The 21,294-nt window shown below is 41.8% G+C and overlaps 1 protein-coding gene across 1 annotated transcript in view; it reads left to right on the top strand.

Moving 5' to 3' along the window:
• Nucleotides 1–1,165: 1,165 nt before the first annotated feature.
• Nucleotides 1,166–21,294, top strand: part of SHTN1 (shootin 1) — a 67,289-nt gene continuing 47,160 nt past the window's right edge. Inside the window, exons 1-3 of the mRNA XM_074875381.1 lie at nucleotides 1,166–1,449; nucleotides 11,207–11,259; nucleotides 18,648–18,708. Of these exons, the coding sequence (XP_074731482.1) occupies nucleotides 1,392–1,449; nucleotides 11,207–11,259; nucleotides 18,648–18,708 (172 nt within the window). The 5' untranslated portion in view covers nucleotides 1,166–1,391. The remainder of the gene's footprint in view (nucleotides 1,450–11,206; nucleotides 11,260–18,647; nucleotides 18,709–21,294) is intronic.

Raw genomic sequence — 21,294 nt, 5'->3', positions numbered from 1 at the left:
TTCCCTGCGTGGCCTCCTCTGCCTTACATGAGCGTACCACGCTTATGAGACACCGGTATAGCTCACGTGGATCTCCTGGCTTCTTTCCAGGATGCTACACGTGTTATTAACTACCTCTAGGACAGATAATGCTGTAAAGCATCAATATGGAGTCTCTTCACGTTTTAAAGGTTTACTAGGTCAAGACGAGAAGACTAGAGGATGTAGTCTGGGAGGAAGGAGGCAGGAGGACTGAGCAACTCTTTGTAGTGAGGTCTTTTTCCTTTCCTTCCCAGATGTTTCTAACTAATGTTGCCACGTCTGCGGCAATGCTGTGTTTTCTGACCTGCCTGCCACAGTCAACGATGGGCGTTTGCCAAAGAAGGAGGTGCATAAATTGTACCTTTGCCCATGCAAATCTGAAGATAGTTGCCACTCAGCTGACCGCTGCTGAAGTTCAGCAAAAAACAGAGGCAGAAACAAATTCTGCAGTGCACTCAGTGCCAGCTTTGGGAAAAGCTGGGTAAGGTAACCATTTTAATATAGACGCCATCACTGGATCCCCTGCCTTTTCACACAAGGATCATCAGAGCACAGCAGAGACCTGTGCTTTTCCGAGATGAACACAGCGGGGTCCCTGTCAAAGCCCTCTGCCCTCACGTTGCTCCGAAGTTGCGATTAAATGCTGGACATGGGGACTCCCATGCCGTTGTTTCCCTCGGATCCTCACAAACAACAATGCAACCCTCCCACTGTTTATTCTTTTACACCTTTTAGCTTTCTTCGTACCAACGGTACTCAAACAGCAGCTCTATGGCCTCCCGCCGCCGCTCCGGGCAGCGTGTGGATGCGAAGCGGAAAGCTGCCCCAGGCCAACCGGGCAGAAGGGTTTATGAAACCTGCACGCACCCGCAGCCGTGGGGGGAGCGGGGCGGGACGGCTTCGTCCCGGCTCCCGGGGGACCCGGTGGCGCGGAGGGAAGGGCGCCCACGGCCTGGCCGTGCCTGCGTGAGGGCGGCTGCCCGCGCCGACGGGGTTACGAGGACACACACCTCCCCTGACCCCTGGCCTGTCGCGGGGGGGTTCTTCCCCCCCTTCCCCTCGCTCCCAACCAGAGCCGTCCTCCGGGGCCCTGCCCGGCCCGGGGAGCGGGCAGGGTCCCCGGTGCGATCCCGCCCGCCGGTGCCTGCCAGCGGGCTGAGGTGCGGCCGTGCCCGCACCCCCGCACATGCTCACTGGGGCGCCGCGGGAGTCTGGGCATGTGCAGAGCGGGCCGGGCCGCTCGCCGCGCCCGCCGCGCCCCGGGGCTCCGGCCGCCGCCGCCCGCCCGCTGCCAGGTGAAGCCGCGCTAGGTGAGGTGAGGCGGGGCGGAGCGGAGCGGGGCAGCCGCTGGCCGGCGGCGGCGGGGCAGGATGAACAGCTCCGACGAGGAGAAGCAGCTGGAGCTCCTCGCCAGCCTGAAGGACCAAGGTAGGAGCGGACGGGCGCCGCCCGTCGCCGCCGGCGCTGAGGAGAGCGGTTTCCTGCTCCGTCGCCGCGGGCCCGGGCTCGGCCGGCGGCAGCGCGGCCGCCGCGGGGCGGCGTGAGGCGGCGCCAGGCGAGGGCTCCGCGCCCGGGGTCGCGGGGGGACGGGGGCGCGTCAGGGCGGGCGCGGCCTGCGCCGGGGGCGGCCTGGGCGGCCCCCAGCACGGCGACCGGCTCCCGTCTCCTTCCCAGGCCCCTTTCTCTGGCCACGCGGAGGAGAAAACAATAACGAAATAAAAGCCTGAACAAAATAAATGGGGGGAGTGAAGCGTTTTGGCTGTGCCCCGTGTGGGTGCCCATCCCAGCGGCCTTGCCTCCCCGCAGGTGCTCTCGGCCGAGGCTGGGTGGGCGTCGGGGTGAGGGCAGGAGGCTGAGGCGCCTTGACAGCTGCCCTCAACCCGGCCCTTCCCGCCCGGTGCTGGGTCTAGCCCGGTGCTGGTGAGGGGTGCATGGCTACCAGCTGGCGCGGACCCCTGGCTGGCGGTACCAGCGAGCCCTGAGGACTGGCCGGCTCCCGGGGCTACACGTCCGTCTGTCAGGCTGTGGAGCTGAGCTTCGCGTGGAGTGCCAGGCTGCGCCTAACCTGGCGTCGTGTCCCGTCTCCTGCTCTGCGTTGCGGGATCCGATACTAACCCAACCGGTCAACCACCCTCCACCCGCTCCCCGACAGTGTGCCAACTTCCCGCCGATAGCTCGGGGCTCGCCCTGATATGCCGTAAGTTTCTGTAGAGCCTTTGTAGTTCCAGTGTAAATGAAAGGAAGCGCTTGTCCTGGGCTGGTTTTGTTCCCCGTGTGAGTCACTTTTGGTGCTTTTGTAGAAAAGTCCAGTGCTTCAGCTTTGCAGATGTTTAGCTTCATGAGTATGTAGTTTGCCTTGGAAACTAAAACACTGTAATATTTAATCTTCTGTAAGGAAAGATATGGAAAAGAGCTTGCATGCTCAAAAGGCAGCGTGTTTTTTAACTTCCCTGGTCAGTCTATCCTTGAACCACATTGGTTCAGCAGGTAGGCAACATTTGAAGAACCAGCATTACCAGCCATTTGAATTGTGGACGTTGCTTGTGAGCACGCACCAAGCGACCGGTGTGCCTCCTGTCTCACAGCTTCATGCGCAGTAGGTGCAGAGTGCCAACGCTGTAATTTGCAGCTGGCAATTCCCACAGCTGCGTCCTCCTGGTCTCCCGTGAGCCTGGGAGGAGCTATTTGGAAAGGACCTGTTCGACAAAGTTGTGTAAAAGAGTGAAATTACAGGGATGTGATCAGTGCCCCTTTTTCTGTCATTCATTCTGACCATAAATGCACTCTGTCACCTCTGCTGTATAGCAGAAGCTTTTCTTAACCAGATTTCATCTGGATATTTATGAACTATTTATGACCTGCATTGGCATGGGTTTTTTTGGTTGTTCCTGTACACTCAGCATTGTAAATTCATGATTACCAGCTGCACTGGGTGGATTCTGACTTACAAGGATTTCAATGGCTGTAAAATTCATTGTCTTATAGCTGTGTGTTTTGATAATACAGGACCAAAAATTAAGGCTAAAAGCTGTTTTTTTTCTGACTGCTTCCCTTCAATACTATTGACTCCAGAGGAGTTGTCTGTGCCGAAAGGACAGTTGCTAAAATGACAATAATCAGTTGCAAAAAAGGCAAGAGAGGGTTATTCTTTAGAGAAAACTTAGCCTCTTGAAATTGGTTAGATTTGGGCTTTGGTTCTGATGTGTGAAAGTCTTCTGCTCCAGTAGGCTTCCTTTAATGTCTAATGAAATTTTACGGGACTGCAGGAATTAGTTCAAGGGAAAGTTACTGTAACCTGAGGACTGGCTGTCCCAGATCCACTTAAGCTGTTGAAACAGAAACTGTACTCAGCAGACCCTGTCCTGTAAGGCACTGTTCTTGGTGGATGTTCTTCCCCAAAAGCAGGAGTTGTAGTATGTTGTTGTGAGGCTATCAAATGTTTTTGTAATTGTGTGGCTGGTGCAAAAGTTGTTTTATATGGGCGAAAAGTTAGCCAGTGGAAGACTTTTGAAAATACTCTCCTATATGCTGTTTTGCATCTAAACCAATGCAAAATTATGGTAGCACACCACAGTTAAATTAGTATTTAAATTATGTTAACTGACAAGTCTGAGGTGTCCAGAGTAAAGAGTCCAAGTGATGAAAAGGTAATGAGATGCATAAAATTATCCTAACGTTAATGACCTAAATATTGTTACTGTAGGTAATTTGCTTCCTCTTCATATACTGTAAGTTTGAATATATAGTTTCCCCTCCATTCTTATTGATAACAAAACAAGACTATTTTAGGTACTAACAACTTTCCTTAAGTAATTTTTAGGATGCTCTGTTAAAGAGAGGCAGCATGAAAAGAGGAGGAAATAAAATCTCTTACTTTTCCTCTTTATTGCTTCCAGGTGTAGGTAACAGTATTACTTTGGAAGTAAATGCAGTTGGTGGAATGATCTGCTGTCTCTGAATATTTGGAGAAATGGGTGTACATAATCTATCTTATCTTTATTGCATTCAGAGCGGCATATGGCTTCAAATAACTGTAGCATTATGGTCTGTAGTCGGATTTCTGAAAAACACCCACTGATTTGGAGGGGTTTCAGAGAACATTTGTTCAGTAGCCCTTGTTTGGTTTCTCTTTCAGGATGTGTTTTTCTAGTCTTGAGAAACTTGCCTGACACCAGGTAACTAAACTGACTGTGAAGTGATGTGAAAGGTAGAGAGGAAGGCAAACAGCAGCGTAGGTGGTTGATTGCTGTCACGTTTCAACTACTGCTTAAACTTTCCCTAAACAAGGTCAGTAGGTTGAACCTGAGGCAGGTGTTTTGTAGCTGCCCGCTCAATTCTTGATGGCAGCTGTGATGCTGACTGGTGTCTGGGCAAATTCACTTGGCGGTTTGGCAGAGCTCTGAAGGTGACAAGGACACTGAAGCTGTCTGTGTGCAAGATATGCTTATCTTTCACCCATGCTGAATTTTCCAAGTCCCGTGTGTTAGACTCAGATACCTGATACTGATCATTCTTTGGCTTGCTCCATTATCAAGTTTAAGGTGAGCATCATGAAGTAACATGATCTCTGTACTGATGATATTTAGGACTTAAAAGTATTGTTTGAATTTTAATCCTGTGAATAGCTTTCTGAGATGCCTTGGCTTGATAGAGCAGGTCCATTGTAAATATTAGTATTACCAAACTGTACTTTAAGTGTACTTCCAGCAGCGCACAGTTATATTCAACTGGCCCTTATAATTCCTATGGGTAAGACTTAAACAAAACCGAATCAAGCGGGTAAAACCTTGCGTTCTTAATGGTTGGTTGTAGAACCTGAGGAACCACAGCAAACTGGCTAACAGCTGTATCATAACAGTAGCTGATTACGTGCTTGGAAGATTGCCCTGCTTGTCTTTGGTGTTACTTGCACTGCCGGTACTTTGCCCTTAAAGACAGAGTCATCTTCCGCTGTGGTCACTTTGTTCAGTTGGAAATGAGAGTCAGCAACCAAAACGTCTGGAGTTAAAAACTAGGTAAAATTACGCTTCAGCTGCCACTGTCATAGTCACGTTTGCTAAATTACAGTGGTTAACAACTACTGTTAGCTACACATATACTAAACATGTTTATACTGCCTGAGTTTTCTTTATTAGCTTTAAAGGTCTTATCTTGCTCTGTGTTTGTTGGCTGGGTTTGATGAAGTGTGATGATTTCCAGTCTCTAGTCCGAAGCACTGTGGCTTTGTATAATTTTTTTTTTTTTTTTAAGGTCTATTTGATCTCTTAAGAAAAGAAATAATAGAGAAATGTTAGAAACTTTGAATAAGGGAATACCATATATATCTTCTAAGGAACAGACTGCCAATCTGACAGCAATATCTCAGAGTAGTGCTTTTTAAGTATATGGTATTGACAAGCTCTTAATGTGGTTTGACAAATTTATTCTTCTTTGTGGCAGAGGTATAATTTTTACAGCCAGAGGAATTTCTTTGTTTAGGGTAGGATATCTTGTTGGCTGCTATGTTCCCCTCTGTAGTCATCTGCTCTATAGATTTCCCCCCCCCCCCCCCCCCCCCCCCATGTACCTGTGTTGAACCTGCGGTTGTTCATGTGCAACAGTCATCGTTCCCCAGCAGAACCCATTCTGCTTGAATGTTTTCTTCATTTATTAGAGTTTAAAAGTGTTTCCCCATTCAGTTTCTTCTGTTGAACCATATCTGTTTTTCAGAAACTTGTGAAGGCAAATCTTTTGGTATGAGCTTAGTGGTTGGGCTTTATCAGACAGTGGTATGTTTAATTTCCTTGTCCAGTTTCCAAGAAGCTGTAAGATTGCAGAATGCAAATTTAGGGTCTCATTAAAAATTCTTTGTACACACTTTTATAAATTTGAGTAAAATCACAGCCTGTGGGAACATAGACACAGGATCTGACTTACAGTATTTATACTCCACGCTTACCTATGTATACTTACACACATGGTTTTTATTTGTTTATTTTTTTAAGAACTGTTTGGTAATTGAATCTTGTAGGTATCAGCTAGTGCAACTGATATGTGACCAAAAGCTTGTTTTGGCCATGCAAGCTTTAGGCCTAATGATAGGTTTATATATTCTGACTCAAGACTTGGAGTCATTATAAAGTAATGGGTATAATGCCATCATATACATTCACATTTACACAAGCTCATAAGTGTTTGTTCCTCAGCTCCATCTCTGTTTTGTGAAGGCCCAGGAGAAGTTAAAAATGCTGCCCAGGCATTAGTTTGAAGTAGTTTGCATGTGGCTAGTGCTGCTGATGCCACACCATGTCCTGTTGAAATAGAGATCACCTGGGTTTAGCAAAAGGGATCTTTGAGCCAAAAGCAGGGAGCAAGAGAAAAATTGAGCCCTTTTGACTTTGTTTATACTCTTGACAGCAATTCACAGGTCTTGTGCATGCTGTACTTGTAGGGAGACCATTGCTATTTGAGAAATGGTTTGTACAACTGTCTTGGCCTGACTCTTCCTATTCCAAGTACACTGGGATGAGGAGTGTGGTGGCAGCAGTCCCATTAAAGCTTCTGGTGTTTCTGTCAGGGGTAGTTCTCTCTCTAATGATACATCCGAACCCACAAAACCCCAGGTGTTGGTTTACTTCTACCAACAAAGAATGACTTCATTAGGACAGCTTGTTTCATCTGGAGCAAAAGATGTCTTGCACTGTAAACTCTTTCTCTTGCCTGTACCAGCAAAGACATGCCTGGTCCATAGTCCAGAAGAATAAATGGTGGAATGACACTTGCTTCCTTTGTCTGCTTTACTTTTTGATTAAATAAGTAGGTTTGAAAGGCTGAAGTGGCATTACTCATAGATTTGGCATGGAAGGGCTCTCAGTCTAGTTGAAGGCCATCCTGGCTTACAATATAAATGCTAAAGTATATGCATGTAGCATTTTTAAGGTAGTTTTTTAAATTTGTATTTTTTAATACTCAGCTTTAGAAAAAGGCTTGATGAATTTTTTAATAAAAAGAGTAGGAAGAGTCTCACCGCCTCAGTCTGTGTAAATGAAGGTGTCTTCTGTTGTTCACTATGAATTACAGTCATTACCTACTTTTACCCTTACGACCTTGTTTTACTAATAAGTGCTTTTTAGCCATAATAAGTATCTAATATATAAAACATCTAATTTAGGTAATACATATCTTCTGTAGCAAATTCAGGTTCAGGAGACACAGGTTCACAACTAAAAATCAAAGGACTAAGATATAATTAAAGGAGCTTCTGTATACAAAGTTACCTGCTTAATTTAATACAGTTCACTGATACATGTTGACAGGACAGTCTCTTCTGGCTAACAGCGAAGGAGTAGCTGGTGAATGAGCATGGTGGTGTTGTGAAGAGGAATGTTGTATTCACCCATGTTGGCTATTTTGTGGTTTGACTGTTTTACAGTAAGAGCAGGGTGGGCTGGGAATATGTTTTGGGTGGGTTAAGAGCTATAGCCCAAAATACTCTGTTCTTTTCTCCTTTTTCCAGCTTTTTTCTTTCCTTAATCTTGAAACTAATTTGTAGTGTTGCTCTCAGGCTGTATGAAGATAGTCTGAAGCAAACAAATATGATCTGGATCCTGATAAATTGTTTATATAATGCTGCTGTATATCAGGAATAATTAAGGATATATTTACGTTAGCGTCAGACAGTGACAGGATCTCAAGAGGTCTCTGATATGTACTTATTATAGTCCTTCAGGATTCACTGGAGGCTGAGTACAATGTAGGCATTTTACTATCAATATAGGCTACTATATTGATTCTTTGAGAAAAGGATTTATAGTTCTGGAATTTTAGTAGCACCTTTAGTAAAGAATCTTCACTTGTTCATTCACCACTAATTTATTGGAAAGAGATATCTTTATTCCAGGGTAAATTATGTATAGCACAATCTGAATGAAGGTGAGATGTAAGAAGTTTTGAGATGCTCAGGTGCTGTTGTCAGGTATATTGTGTGAGCACTTTCATAGGTTCAGGAGAAAAAATAGTCCTGTCTCTCAGAGAAGGTTTAGGGAAGTCCTTGTACAACAGGATTTATTTTTTGTCAATCAATAAATGAATGATAATGATATCTCCTAATTTACCAAAGAGGGTTTTAAGACTAAATAATCTATATGAGATTTGGGGAATGTTGCGTAGTGCTGCTGGTATTGTTCTAGGGTAGTTTTAGTGCAAAGAGATCATTGTCACCTTTATGCCATTTAGTGCTTCAGTGAAGGTTATGTAGACTTTTGACTTAGATGGCCTCAAAACTTCATTGTACATAAAACTCTTGAAAAACTTCATACGAAAACTTCCCAATAACCACCCCCAATGTTCAGAAAAAGAAAAAAATCCACCAACTTTCATCTTCTGCCTTTGCAGAGAATCTGATATACAGCAAAAAATGTGTGTAGTCATTTTTAATTATTATTTCTATTTCCAAGCCTGATAAAAATAGCAGTTTCATTGTTAGATTTAGTGTTTAATGAATCCATACCCAAAAATCCGAATGATGGGATCTGTATGGGAGCATCACCTAGAGGCTGCCATCCACAAAGAACAACCTTATTTTAAGATACCAGGTCCTTACTGTGCATTAGTCCTTCCTGTATTCAAGGAAGAACTAATAGTTTTGCATCAACAGTAAGGGGGTGGACATAGTAAAACGGCACTGAAGAAAGTTGCCCTGTGAGTGCAGCATGAAGTAGCTGATGATTTTGTGTTGGCATTTCATGACAAACATGCCGTGAATTACCATCTGCAGTAAAAGAGGGAAGGGCTACCCTGAACAGGCAGTTTAATTCCTTGCCTCACACAGGTGAGCCCTTACTGGGGATAGCTAGAGTGTTGTGTAAGTTACTGTCCTTGTTTTTTGGTTACTTGTTCTTGTATCCATGCCTTAAGGGCTGATGATTCAGAGTTCTCTGTTCACCAGTATGTGAGCAGAGCTGTCAAGGGTGGAACAAATCTACATTTACATTTTCCATCATTTATAAAGTACTGAATAGCTAGTATGAGTTTGCCTTAAAGACAAGCAAATGCTAGGAGTTTTCAAGTTTTAATTTCATTTCTTGCATCTGGATGCTAGAAATCTCTTCCTTTGTTTTCCTGAAGTGAACAGGGAAATAGCTTAGAAGTGGAACAGTGGTCAAGAGGCATAACTTTTGCATTCCTGTGTAGAAAACAAGTTGCTTCACTTTAGGTGCTCTTTCCTAGCAACTGCATCAGGGTGATTTTTTCTCTGTTCATCTACCTGTTTTTTTTCTGCTTCTTGCGTACGGGAGGTGGGTAGGGATCTCAGGGGTAGGTAAGGAGAAGTGGGGACAACATAAAGGGATGGTTGAGAGACCTTGGTTTTACTGGTGTGGGGATGCAGGACACATTTTTAAGAAACCTGGTTTCGTTTGTTCTAATCTTTAGATACACCATTTTACTTGAATGAGCAGGAGTGAGGATTTTTCCATCTGTTTAAATTATCAGATTTCCTGTGAGTTTGCATGTGGGCAGTGATTTTGTTTTCAGTGGTTTTATTTAACATTTTTCTTTGAGAACCCTGGAAATTTTTCAACACTTGCTGGTCACAGCAGAGCTGAGATTCTGGCTAAGAGATTTCTAGCATTCTTCCATTTCTCTTTCTCATTAACATAGTCAGCAGGGTCTTGCCATTTCCCCATTGCTGGTCAGGGCACAGAAGGAGCAGAGTCCTGTGTTTTGAGTTACTAGCCTGGGAGCAAATACTCTGTATCCCAGACTTCATGTAACTCAGTCCTGCATCTCTAAAATGAAGTGATCTTGGCAAAAAGAGGAATTAGGATAATTGGAGTTTTTTACATCTGAGGTATTTCTGTGCTGCTGCAGAGAGAGTAAGTAATAGACATGCTGGAGGCAAGCAGAACAGTGATGCTTTCAGGAGTGAGTGGAATTTGTTTTATTTCAACAGATTTTGAGATGCTGGGGAGTGGGGAGAAGAGGAACGTCATAACAGTGTAAAGTGTAACTTTATTTGTAAGAGCTTCTTGTTTGAAAAAGTTTAACTATCTAAAGCTAGAAAGGGGTAATAGGTTTCCAGGTGGACTAATCTACCAGAGTCTATATGTTCATGTCTTCAGATGTAGGGCAAGACAGGTTAAATTTAAGATAAAACTCCAACATTTCTGCTATCAGCTGAAAACTATATATTCATACCCTTTATCTGGTTTTATTGAAGTTGGCTTGAAATAAAACCTGTTTGCTAGTGTAGCTTCTCTTAGGTACAAGTAAAAATTTGAGGAGGTACCGAGGGGCTGGAATAAGGTGCATACTGATGTCAACAGCCCTCTCATTCTATTCTTGCAGTATGCATCTTGAAGACTGAACAGTGTTCCTTTCTGGCAAGGTTTGTTTCTCTAACATTTGGAGGTGTATTCGGCTTCTTTCTAGTGACAATAAAATTTCTATGGTCTTGAGGGCTGAACAGCCCACATGGGACACACTGAGAGAACAACAGAATTGGGAAGTTGTGGCAACAATGGCACGTCCCGAAGGTAGTAAAATAAAAGGTTTAAGAAAGGCACACAAAAACACACAGTAAACTGGAAGCTTAATTGGTAGCTGCATATTATTTACTGGTTTGAAACAGTAGACCTCCAGTATCCTGGAGGCTGATCCTTTCCCTGCTGATCCCCACAGCTGAGTTCTTGTGTGGTCTTGGGTAAATCATATAATCTTTTCATGTCTCCACTATGGAGTTTAAAGAAAAAAATCTCTCATAGGACTCTTGTTGGAAGAAAATGTTAATAAATAAATAAATGAATGAAGGTGCTCAGCTACTCTGGAGATACGTATGTGTAACAGAATTGCATTAACCATGCTTTCTAGCATTGATCTGTAACCTGAGCCAGTGCGGGTTTAAAATAGTGACTGCAAGCCAGTACATTCACCTTGTAATTTTTGAACTCAATCAATAAGATTGTTTAACTCTCAATTGATCAAAAATTGATTGTTTTGGGAGCCACCATCTTTTTCAGACACTTCCCAATTACTTCAATTCTAGAAATATATCCAGTTCCTCCATAGGCTATTAATGAAGTTTGACCCATGTTATTTAAGAATTCTGTAGATAGCCAGAAGAGCTTTAAAATGAATGACATGGAGAGCTGATTTGGGTAAAGAAGGTGCTGCAATATTAACGTTTTTCTTTTTTTTTCATGTATAGCTGTTGGCGAATATGAAGAGCTTAGAGCAGAAAATAAGAAAACGAAAGAAGAGGTTTGTATCTATTGATTATTTCTTTAATACTAAAATGCTAAATATTAGAATATCTTATTGGCTATGGCAGGTTGTTTACTTTTGTGAACTCAGCTGATTACTTACAAGTAATAAGTATTACGACAAATCCCTATATGTATTAAGAAGCAATGAATACAACTCCCAGCAGCTATTCTAGCTGTCCTACTCCAGAAAAGTTGCTATAAATATATATGTTTTTTAAATTATTGCTGCTATAGCCAGTTTGCCTATGATTACAATGTGAGCATAGACCAACTGAAGTGTATAGATATTCTTAGGAAAACTTGTCTCTTGGATCTAAATCTTATTACAACTTGATTTGTACAGTGGGACTTACTGAAAAGGAAATAGAACAACTCCCCTCACCTAGGCCTTCTGAAAATTCAGAATGTAGGAATATGATTTCTGAAGGTATTTAAAATCTACACCCCCCCCCCCCCCCAAAAAAAAAAAAAACCACTCAAACCAAAAATCTCCAATTTTTAATAGGAGAGCAAGATGTCTTATCTTCACTTGCAGAATGGTGCTGTGGCATAAAATGGATTAGCAGCATATCACACATCCTTCTGTGAAATCTGTGTGCCTCTCCAACTTGAAAAGAAGCTTTGAATGTATGGGCTGAACTTCATGCATTACTGCAGGCTTCATTTTTTTAATGTTCAGGGATACTGGAGTAAGAAATAATGACTGCTTTCTAGATTGCTCATTGTAATTGTGGTGAACTGTCTTTCTAGTAGTAAAATGAAGCATATTCACTAAGGTATCGCTTTCCACCCAGGACTCTTGTTCATTCAACACACCTGCTTTCTGCAAGGAAACCAATGGGAACAGAGAACTTAAAGAGGTTTGATGGCAGTGTTATGTTGCATAAATCCATGTCAATGTGCAAAAGATTTTTAGCAGATATTTACCAAAAGAACCTGTGGCCAGTAAAAGCCTCTTAACAGTTCTAGAAAGTGAGGAAGGCAGAGTTGTTAGTGCTACACTGTATTGTAAACAAACAAAAAAAATCTTTCTCCAGTATGAGTGAGCTGATGATGCAAGAGATGTTAGTTTTCAAATCCCTGTTAACTGCCAAGGCAGTAGGTTTAATTTAGCTTTTTGTGAAGTAATTTCTGAATGGTCACTTTTAGTCCAGTTGTTATAAATGTTGCAGTTCAAGGCTGTATTGGGAAGACCTTGTCCTTAACTACTTTATCATTATTAAAGAAGACTTGAAGCTTATCTTCACGTTATGTTTCAGCAACGATTGTGTGTATTTCCACTGAGCTCAGCATACTGTGCTTCACTCCCTCCTACCCACTGACCTCTGTATCTTTTTTTACTGTACTTGTTGCTGCATTCCTGTTCTGCTGTGCTGTACCAGAGCCTCAGATATCGTAGGAAATCTGTCCTCTATTTTTGCTGTTTGGAAGACTGTGGCAGTTCATCTCCTAGTGCTTAGAAGGAAAGGAGAATGACACTGAGTTAGACCAAGAATTATCCTGTCTGACAGCAACAGAGAGGGAGGTGTGTAAGAGCCTGTATAACACCTCCACAGAGTACTCTTCTAGTCTCCAAACCACTTGCAGCCTGGGGACTTCCTCAGCTGCATGTGGTTTCAGTGTGTTCTGCCCTCCACAGCTTTCTTCCTTGAATTTGTCCCATCCCCCCCAAGCCTGTGCTGACTGTTGGCTTCCATCACAGGTGAGGAGTTTCACACCAGGACTGTCCACTGCATGAAAAACAGGCTTCTCAGCTTTGCCCTGAACCCAAGTCCTGCTAGCTTTGGTGTTTCTTCAACAAAGCTTTGTTTAGGTTGGGGGTGTGTGTGTGTGGGGCAGAATAAGAAGGCTTTTCTTGAGCTACGTTTTTATTTAGGAAATTTTTTTCTTCAAAAGCAATTCCAATGAAAAATTTTGTCGCCAATTTGAGATGTTCTGAGGTTGTTTCTTGCATTCTCTTCTTCTTTCTTCCTTGCTCCTCTGATTGCAAGACTTCTTTTCTATAAATGCATATCTGTAGCCACTCCTGTGTGTTTCTTCTGAAGGTTGGTATGTTTTTCAGAATACTTGCACAACAACTGAAAATCGTCCAACACTGAGCACATGGGGATTACATCCCCAGTCGGGCAAATTAATTAAGCACGTGCTCAGGGTTGGAGGATTTTCAGTTGTTACACAAGTATTCTCCATCCAAGAACCTCCATCCTGCAAATTGGTGTGGTTGTGTAAGCAGTCCTGCTTAATTGTTTAAGTGCATGGACTCAAGTGGTTAAGTGTGAGGCCCTAATTGCATTTCTTCCACAAAAAAAAATCTACTGATACAGAGTTTGTGGTTATGTTTGCTTACAGCAGTGACAATACTGGAAGAAACTATTCCTTGTGTTATTGCAGATCTGGGTAATCGTGAAAGCTCGTTAGCATCTCTCTAACTTTGTATCTGAGTTTATGCTTTGCAGGATCAAATCTGATGCTGGAGGAAGTATAGCACAGGCTACCTCTGCCTGTGGGTCTGGGAAGTTGTAGGTCACTTCTGTTCCTGTTTCTGCCCCTGTCAGGATGAGTGTAAGCAAACGGCTTCCTCTGTCAATTATGATTATATAATTGCATCGATAGGAGGAAGAGAAGAGAAATTAATTTTTTTTAGAAGAAGACTTGCAGCCTATTTGTGGAAAGTACCACACAGGAGTTAGAGTAGTCTGTATGTATGTGCTTTTGATGCACTTGGAATATTTTTCTAAGTCACCACTACACTTGTATGTCTCTGAAAGATGAGCTGTGTCATGGAAAAATGATCCTAGTTTATGTTAGAAACACGGAACTTGGTGGATAATGGACAGCTAATTTAAGATTTAATTTTAACTTTTGGAATTTTATGCTCTTTGTTAAATATTTTTTCTCAAGATTAGAAAGTAAACTGACTTTCATGTAGGTTACTTTGTTCAAAGCACTGCTGCTTAAAAGGATGCTAATAACCATGGAGCAAAATATAAGATCTTTGATCCACAGTGTCTCTTCCTCATTGCCTTGCTAAACTGCCAATTTGGAGACCTTTGGTGGGGTCTCTGACAAAATTGGTGCAGGCATTTTTTTATTAGAATTTTTAAATACCTTCAAAAACTGGAGCAAAAATGGCATTGGCAGATTACTTCTCTTAGGTCATCCTTTTAATTGAAGTAGCTGACTAAACGTGCACACTAGTCCCCAAAAAATAGGTAACTAATGTTCAGTTGCCCACAAATGTAGATAACTTAATAATATGCAGTTCTGACGTATTCAGAGTCAGATCATGAATAAATATTTGACTACTTGCTAATCAGACAGAAATGACTCTGAACACTGGTTTTGACAGTGTTTTGTCATGCTGCCAGTAGGAGAAAAAAAAAAGCAAGACAGCTTTCCAAAACAGTAGGTGTAATACTCTATCTCTGATACATCATTCATGGTGTTTGCTCTGTTAAAGCACATGTATAGAGTGGATTATATGTTTTGTCCCCAAATGGGAACAGAAGGGATTCTGCTTTGATGACATGCTCATTCTTTCTGTAAGTAGAGTATAGCAAATGTCATAGGATACTTTTGAGCACCGTACGAAACTCGTAATTTTAGAACAAGCATTAAATCTGCATAAATTTCACAATCTGTGTAAATGGGAAAGAATGTATCTTGTGTTGCTTAGCAATGGCTTAATTGACTATATGGCTACTACGTGGACTTCTTGCATCTTAATATCTGGACTGAACAATCTCCTTCTTGTTTTTGCCCTTTGAAGGCCCTTTACTGAAGTCAGTAGGAGCTTATGTGCAAAATAGTTGGCAAAAAAGAAGCCTGTTAGAAGAGAATAGACAAGAAACCCAGGCCTCCCTGGAATTAGTGGCAAAGAGTCATTAGGCTGGTGGGAGCGGGTGCGTGGAGACTCTGAATCCACAGGCTTCCAGGTGGTTGTGTGCGTCGACCTCCCAACATCACACTGTAGTGTCAGGTTCCTGTGCTGGCATGGTGCTGTCCTGGTATTGTGCTAACTCCAAGTACAGGCCAAGTTCATGTACTGCTATTCACCTTGCTGTATGTCCAGTATTTGGTTTGAGGACCGATCTTTGACATGTGCATGATTTACTTGTAAGTAGTCAGCATACCGGTTCTCCATACGAGAAATGAAAGTATTGCCTTGTATGTTGTGTACCTAGAAGGTCGAAATCTGAAATTAAGTGGGATCAGGAAAGCTTCTGAACTTGCTTCTGCAAAGATGAAGAATTGTAAGGAGTTATTCACAAAATTAATTTTGGAAACTGAACTATTTGTTTCTAAAGATACAGATGTAATGTCTTTTTATTGCCAAGAAATTATTGTTGACTCCTACAGCTAGTTCAGGACAGGAATGGGAATATTGTCTATTACCTTTGTTTTTTTAATTGGGATAATGGTGCTGTAAATATTAGATTAAAAATATAGTAAATAAAATTGTATAAATGCTTATTTTCCTCTGCAGAGCAGCTGGAACTTTTAACAAAATAAAGTTAAAAACAGAAAAATGACTGACAATCCAGGAGTTACTGATTTTTTTTTTTTTTTTCTCATTTGAGAGTACTCGAGTATAGAGCTATCTGTTAATGCTGACAAGGGGGGACTTAGTAAATACTTGAAGACTGTTTCTCCTCAACAGTTGCATGTTCTTGAATGTGAAAAGTGAACAGTAGATTTTTATAGTAATGTTATGCTATTTGCCTTTTAACATTTAGGGTTAGTGATATTCTTGTCAGTTAACAGTTCTACTGTATATGCCTCAGATTGCTTTTTTGAAAAGTGAGGTGTTTGTGAATTTTGAAGGCTTCTGTGCAGCTTTTTCAGAGCATCTAACGCTTCTAAATTTTGATATTTTTAAACTTTCCTTTTTTAAAGGTAAGGTCAATTTCTTTTAAAGGGTGACTTTTTTATTATGAAACTTAATTGCTTTATATGAATATTTTGTTTGCGTAACTTTCCAGTTTGAAACAGTACAAGTAGTTAAAGACGATCTCAACTTTTTCTAATTCTTTGCTAAATTGGCAATAAACTAGGATTTTTTTGGTAGGACTTGTAACAGCTCTGCTTGCACAGGTCTGATTGCAAGACAAAAGGCAAAGTGCTTTCCATTGATCGTTTCAGCAAGGGCAACAATCTCCAGTTCTCCTTTTCTTCCCGCTCTTTCACTCTGAAGCACAGTAGTAGCGAAAGGAAAATACTCAGAAAGCTGCAGCTGGGAGCAGGAATTGCTCTGCAGAGACCCAAACCCACAGACCCTGATTGTGCAGAGACACATGTGTAGCTGTCAGGAGACTAGTCAGCTTGCTGTGGGCCAAATGGAGGTCTCTGGAAGCAGCACTCGAGGTAGAGTGGAATAAGTCATTTAACTTCCCCTTTCGCTGCACAGGGAAAGCTGTTATGCCTTACAGTGTGTTGCTGGAGGGTTTAAAAAGGAGTTTTTCCTACCATTGGTACAGGGATTGTACTGCATCCTCTACATCAAGGTTTTCATCAGTAGGAAAGTGTCTTGTTGACTTCCACAGGCGACTGATGAGATCCTTAAAACGCTAATCTTCCTGATTTTTAAACTGAGCATTAAAAGTGTTTGCTCGCTTAATGTGCAGTGGGCTGAAAGCCTGCAGCATGCAGAAAAATCCGTGGGTGAAGTATGCCAGTGTGGTTACAGTGTCTCTCTTGTAAAATACAAAGAGGCAGCAGCTCACGCTGATCTCCCTTTTGCAGCGGAGCTGTGCTCTGCAGGAGTAACCAGAAATACTTTCTTTCTACATCTTTTACTGCCTTCTGTTCTCAGACTGCACTTCTGCTGGTAAGGTAAGGTAAATTTTTGCTGAGGAAACAGAGGGAGGGCAGCAAGTGGCAAGATTAATGCACAGATTTCCCGTCCCCACCTCTCCTGTGCAAGGTTCTCTTAAACAGCTGCTTTGTTAACAGGGCCAGATGAAATGGTGAGTCCTCATCTGGCACTACTTGCTCTGCATGTCTTGTTCTTTCTGGAGCTCTGCCTTGTTTCACAGACCTTTACAGCAGCTGGTGACTGACCTGTCCCCCCTACTCAGCCACTGTCCCTTGCCTCATCACCCCAGTGCCACGAGAAGAGAGTGCAGCTCCTTTTGCTCCTACAGATAGCCATCAGCAGCCACCTCCAATGCCTGTGTGGTGACTGCCTCTGAGGCGACACCAATGGCATCCTCTCCTTGCCCAAGAGCAGATCCTTCTTTGAGCCTCATCCAAGGTCCTCCAGAGCTGATAGAAGGGCTTTCATGAATTTGGCTGCCTTTGAATTAGGCTCTCCCCCTTCTTGTTACTTAACAGCAGGCTCCTTTCCCAGCTAACTCAAAGTGGGTCCTCATGTGGAAAAACTGAAAATTAAGTAAAATCATATCAGTTTTTTTTCTCCCCAGATCTTTTCCAATGACTGGTATCCTTGTAATTGCAGTTACACTGTAAGGAGCTCAGTCACACAGATCTCTTCCAGAAGTTAACTCATGGTCTTACGTTGATTTATGACTGTGAACATACACAGCCGCATGTGAGGAAGGATGTCTGGTATGCTGTGTGTGTAAGACACGTTGTGTGCCAGTCATACTTCCCCCCGGGTCATGTGTTTTTCACAGTGTGGTTAATCACTGACTGTGTCTCCTGTGAGGTTTACTCATTTCTTTGAGTTCTTTCATTTGCTTATAGAAGGGGTTTTCTTAGTGAAGTCTATTTAACATCTGTTTTATTCTTACTCTTTGAAGAAACCTTTCCATCATAAGATCAGTGATTGCAGCCCTGTGTAGTATTAGCATTAACCCCCAAATGAATAAAACTAGGGTGATGGGAAATCCTCAAAGTATGAAGATGAGTGCCCTCCTCTCTTCAAGGCTGAGGCTTTGCTCATAATGTTATAAAACTGAACAGCATGTCCCTGCTTTTACTGGCTTTGAGGTTTTCCTTGCATGTGGTAGGTATAGAAATGTAGGCCTCTCTTCCAAGTTTATTTGTGTTAAAGAAATGAGACTTAAAGCATATTCTTGACATGCAAAGTAGTGCTTTTACTGCTGTGTAGAATGTGGATTACCGTTTATATCAGTTTTGGATAATGTGGCTCTTCTAAAATATTTTCAGAGTAGCTCTGAATTAGAACACCAAATCAAGTACAACTTGCCAGTTTGGTTAGGAAACACTCTGGGTAATGAATTTTTTATGCATACTTTCCATCGTTCTTACATGACTGAGAGCAAAAAGAAATGATACTTTGATAGACTTCTGTAAATTATTGTGCCGGCAATTGATCTTTGTTGATTTTGCATGTTGTGACTGACTGCTAATTAAATAACTGGGATCAGTATTTCATGTCAATTTTCTCTTCTCCTACAGTGTGACAAAATCAAGCAAGAACGAGATGAGGCTGTCAAAAAACTGGAGGAGTTTCAGAAAAGTAAGCTGATAATGTTAGTAGGATTTTTTTGGTATAGAGGGTTATGAACATCACTCTGCATACTCTACAGCTGCATTAAGAATGCTGATGTTCAGGTCCACTTGCTGTTTCTCCTTCAAAGCCTTGTTTTAAGGAGCTAATCCAGCAAGACTGACCACTGTCAGACTAACTGCTGTCACAGCATTTATACGCTCTGACACAGGTAGCCATTCTTAAGGTGCAAAGTGGTGAAAATACAGTGGTACAAATTTGGCTCTAATGCTGGATTCTGCAAGTGGCTTTTGAAATGATATATGCTTGGATTGAGTGGGATTTGACCCTATTGCTGAGATTGCTAATAATGATGGTAATTTTTGCATGAAGAAGGAGTAAAATTACTTTAAGCATAGGCACACCAATAAAGGTTTTTAGGATGAATTGCTGTCTCTTGATAATTTTTATAGCAAGTTTTGTCTTGTCTAGGCTGTAAGAATGTCAATATTCAGTTTTACACTTTTATGGTAATGGTTCCATTGAAACTGTATGGTGTCTGGAAGCAACAAAGCACATCTAATGGGAGTGGAAGTATCCTAGTGGAATAGCTCCTTAGAAGAAACAATTACAATAGGATTGTGGTCTGTTATGTCTGGTTTGTGCCAGTACGGTGAACTGCACGATGAAGCATCAGAAATGTGGATGAAGTTAATGCAGGAGAAGGAAATCACATGATCTATACTTTTGTGTGACTGTGTTAATAGAGGAATTTGCTCACTTCTATTTTGCAGTTGTTCATATGATACAATTATGGAAAATAATCTAAAATCAACAGGAATCATCTGATGCCTTAAATGATCTTAGATAGCTGTTCTGTGAGGCAAGAATGTTCTCTAAGAAGTCTAATTCCTCTGGAAAAAACTGCAGCCTGTTTTGTTTTTGTTATGATACGAGGAATACCAGAGTGTGGCAGAAAATGTCAAGTAGTTAAGACTTAAAATTTGAAGTAATATTTGATGTTGTAAAATTTTATAGGTTTCTTTTATCTTCCTTTCACATTTTTAAAGGACATACCTTGTAAACATAGTGATAAAATGCCAGGAATATTAGGATTTTAAGGCAATAATAGAGCCCATTATTTAAACGACAATATAAAAGGCAATTATATTGATGAAGAGCTACATTGGCTTTGTGTCTGTGAATAAACTTGGCCTGTACTCAGCTTCTATTTGTTCTCCTGGCATAAACACATATTGTGTGTGATTCCAGTTTAATGGGGCCCCGTTTGTATGCCAAGCAGCTGCATTTTAGGCCCTATTGCGTGATTTCATAGCTCTCTGAAAATTGGTTCTATTGAGCACAAGAGATAGAAGGTGGTGGTGGGGGGGAAAGCTTCAACACACAATCATTTCTTTTCAATTGGAGCCAGCAAGGTTGATGACAACATGACCATTGTGTTATAATGATAAGACCACTAAGGATCTGTACCTCTCATCAAGGCTTTCACACAACAGCAGATACAATTTAATTCACTGCTCTGTCAGCAGTGCTGATACCATTATGCCGTCTGTCTCCACAGTTATAATCACTGTCCTCCGAGAAATGCAGTTGAAATGATCTTGAGCAGTCAAAGAAACTCTCAATTAAGGCTGCCACTTCCAATGTGTCAGATTGTGTCTTATGCACTTGGTACAATTTTCACTTCCAATCCTGTTTATTTACAATGTCTACCAGTAATTACGCTTAACATGTCATTTAGTGAGGGTGCCCCTGCCAAGGAGATTGTTGGGTGCTGCCGTACCATTGAGTGGGAGTTTCTCGCAGTCAATGCCATCAGCGGCTTTTAGTCCCTGATGGGATGCAGTAGTAATGTTGATAATGCAAGTATCGTGCTCATCAAGTCATAATTAGATGCCACTCAAATGTGCCACTTGTAATAACAGTGTTGATTCATGTTTTCTTGGTGACTGCAACTACTAATTAGTTAAGTGGTTTTTGGTTGGCCTGCATTTGCTGCGGATTATTATTACCCCTGAAAAAAACTGTCAAGGTTAGAGATGTTTCAGGCCACTTAGTGCTGCTTTATGAATTTTAATATTGACATAATAAGAACTTTGGACAGACTTAGGAAATAATATATTTTTGTATTTAATTTGGAAAGATTTTTTTCCTCTGAGTTAATCATAATTGCAGGTTAATTAAGCTTAAATGAACCAAGACTAATCCCTAGTTCTGCCATGTGAGCCCAATCCTTGTTTCCTAACTTTAGCATTGCTTGAGGCCATTAGATTCCTGGCTGTAAAATGGGAGCAGCTCTGTACCTCCACTGCTCCCTCATCCTGCCCAAAGCATTTCATTGCTCCAAATTTCCAGAGCTAGGTAGAACAAAACCAGAGGAGATATGGATATGTACTACATGAAGCTTTTCCTCTCTCAGGTTAAATATAGCAGCCGGCACCATGTGCTTGGAGCAGATAATGTCTCCAAAGTCAGAAAAAATGGAGGTAAAAAGACAACCAAAGAAAGAGGCGTGGTTGCTCTGCTGTTAAAAGACTTGATGTGAATATAGTTTTTGGACCAAGATTTCCCAGTTCTCTGTCCGGCTCTATTTAT

Source organism: Strix uralensis, chromosome 7 (genome assembly GCF_047716275.1).
Source record: "Strix uralensis isolate ZFMK-TIS-50842 chromosome 7, bStrUra1, whole genome shotgun sequence".
Taxonomy (NCBI): Eukaryota; Metazoa; Chordata; class Aves; order Strigiformes; family Strigidae; genus Strix; species Strix uralensis.
Note: the sequence above shows the minus strand (reverse complement) of the source record. Positions and strands in the feature narration are given on the sequence as shown.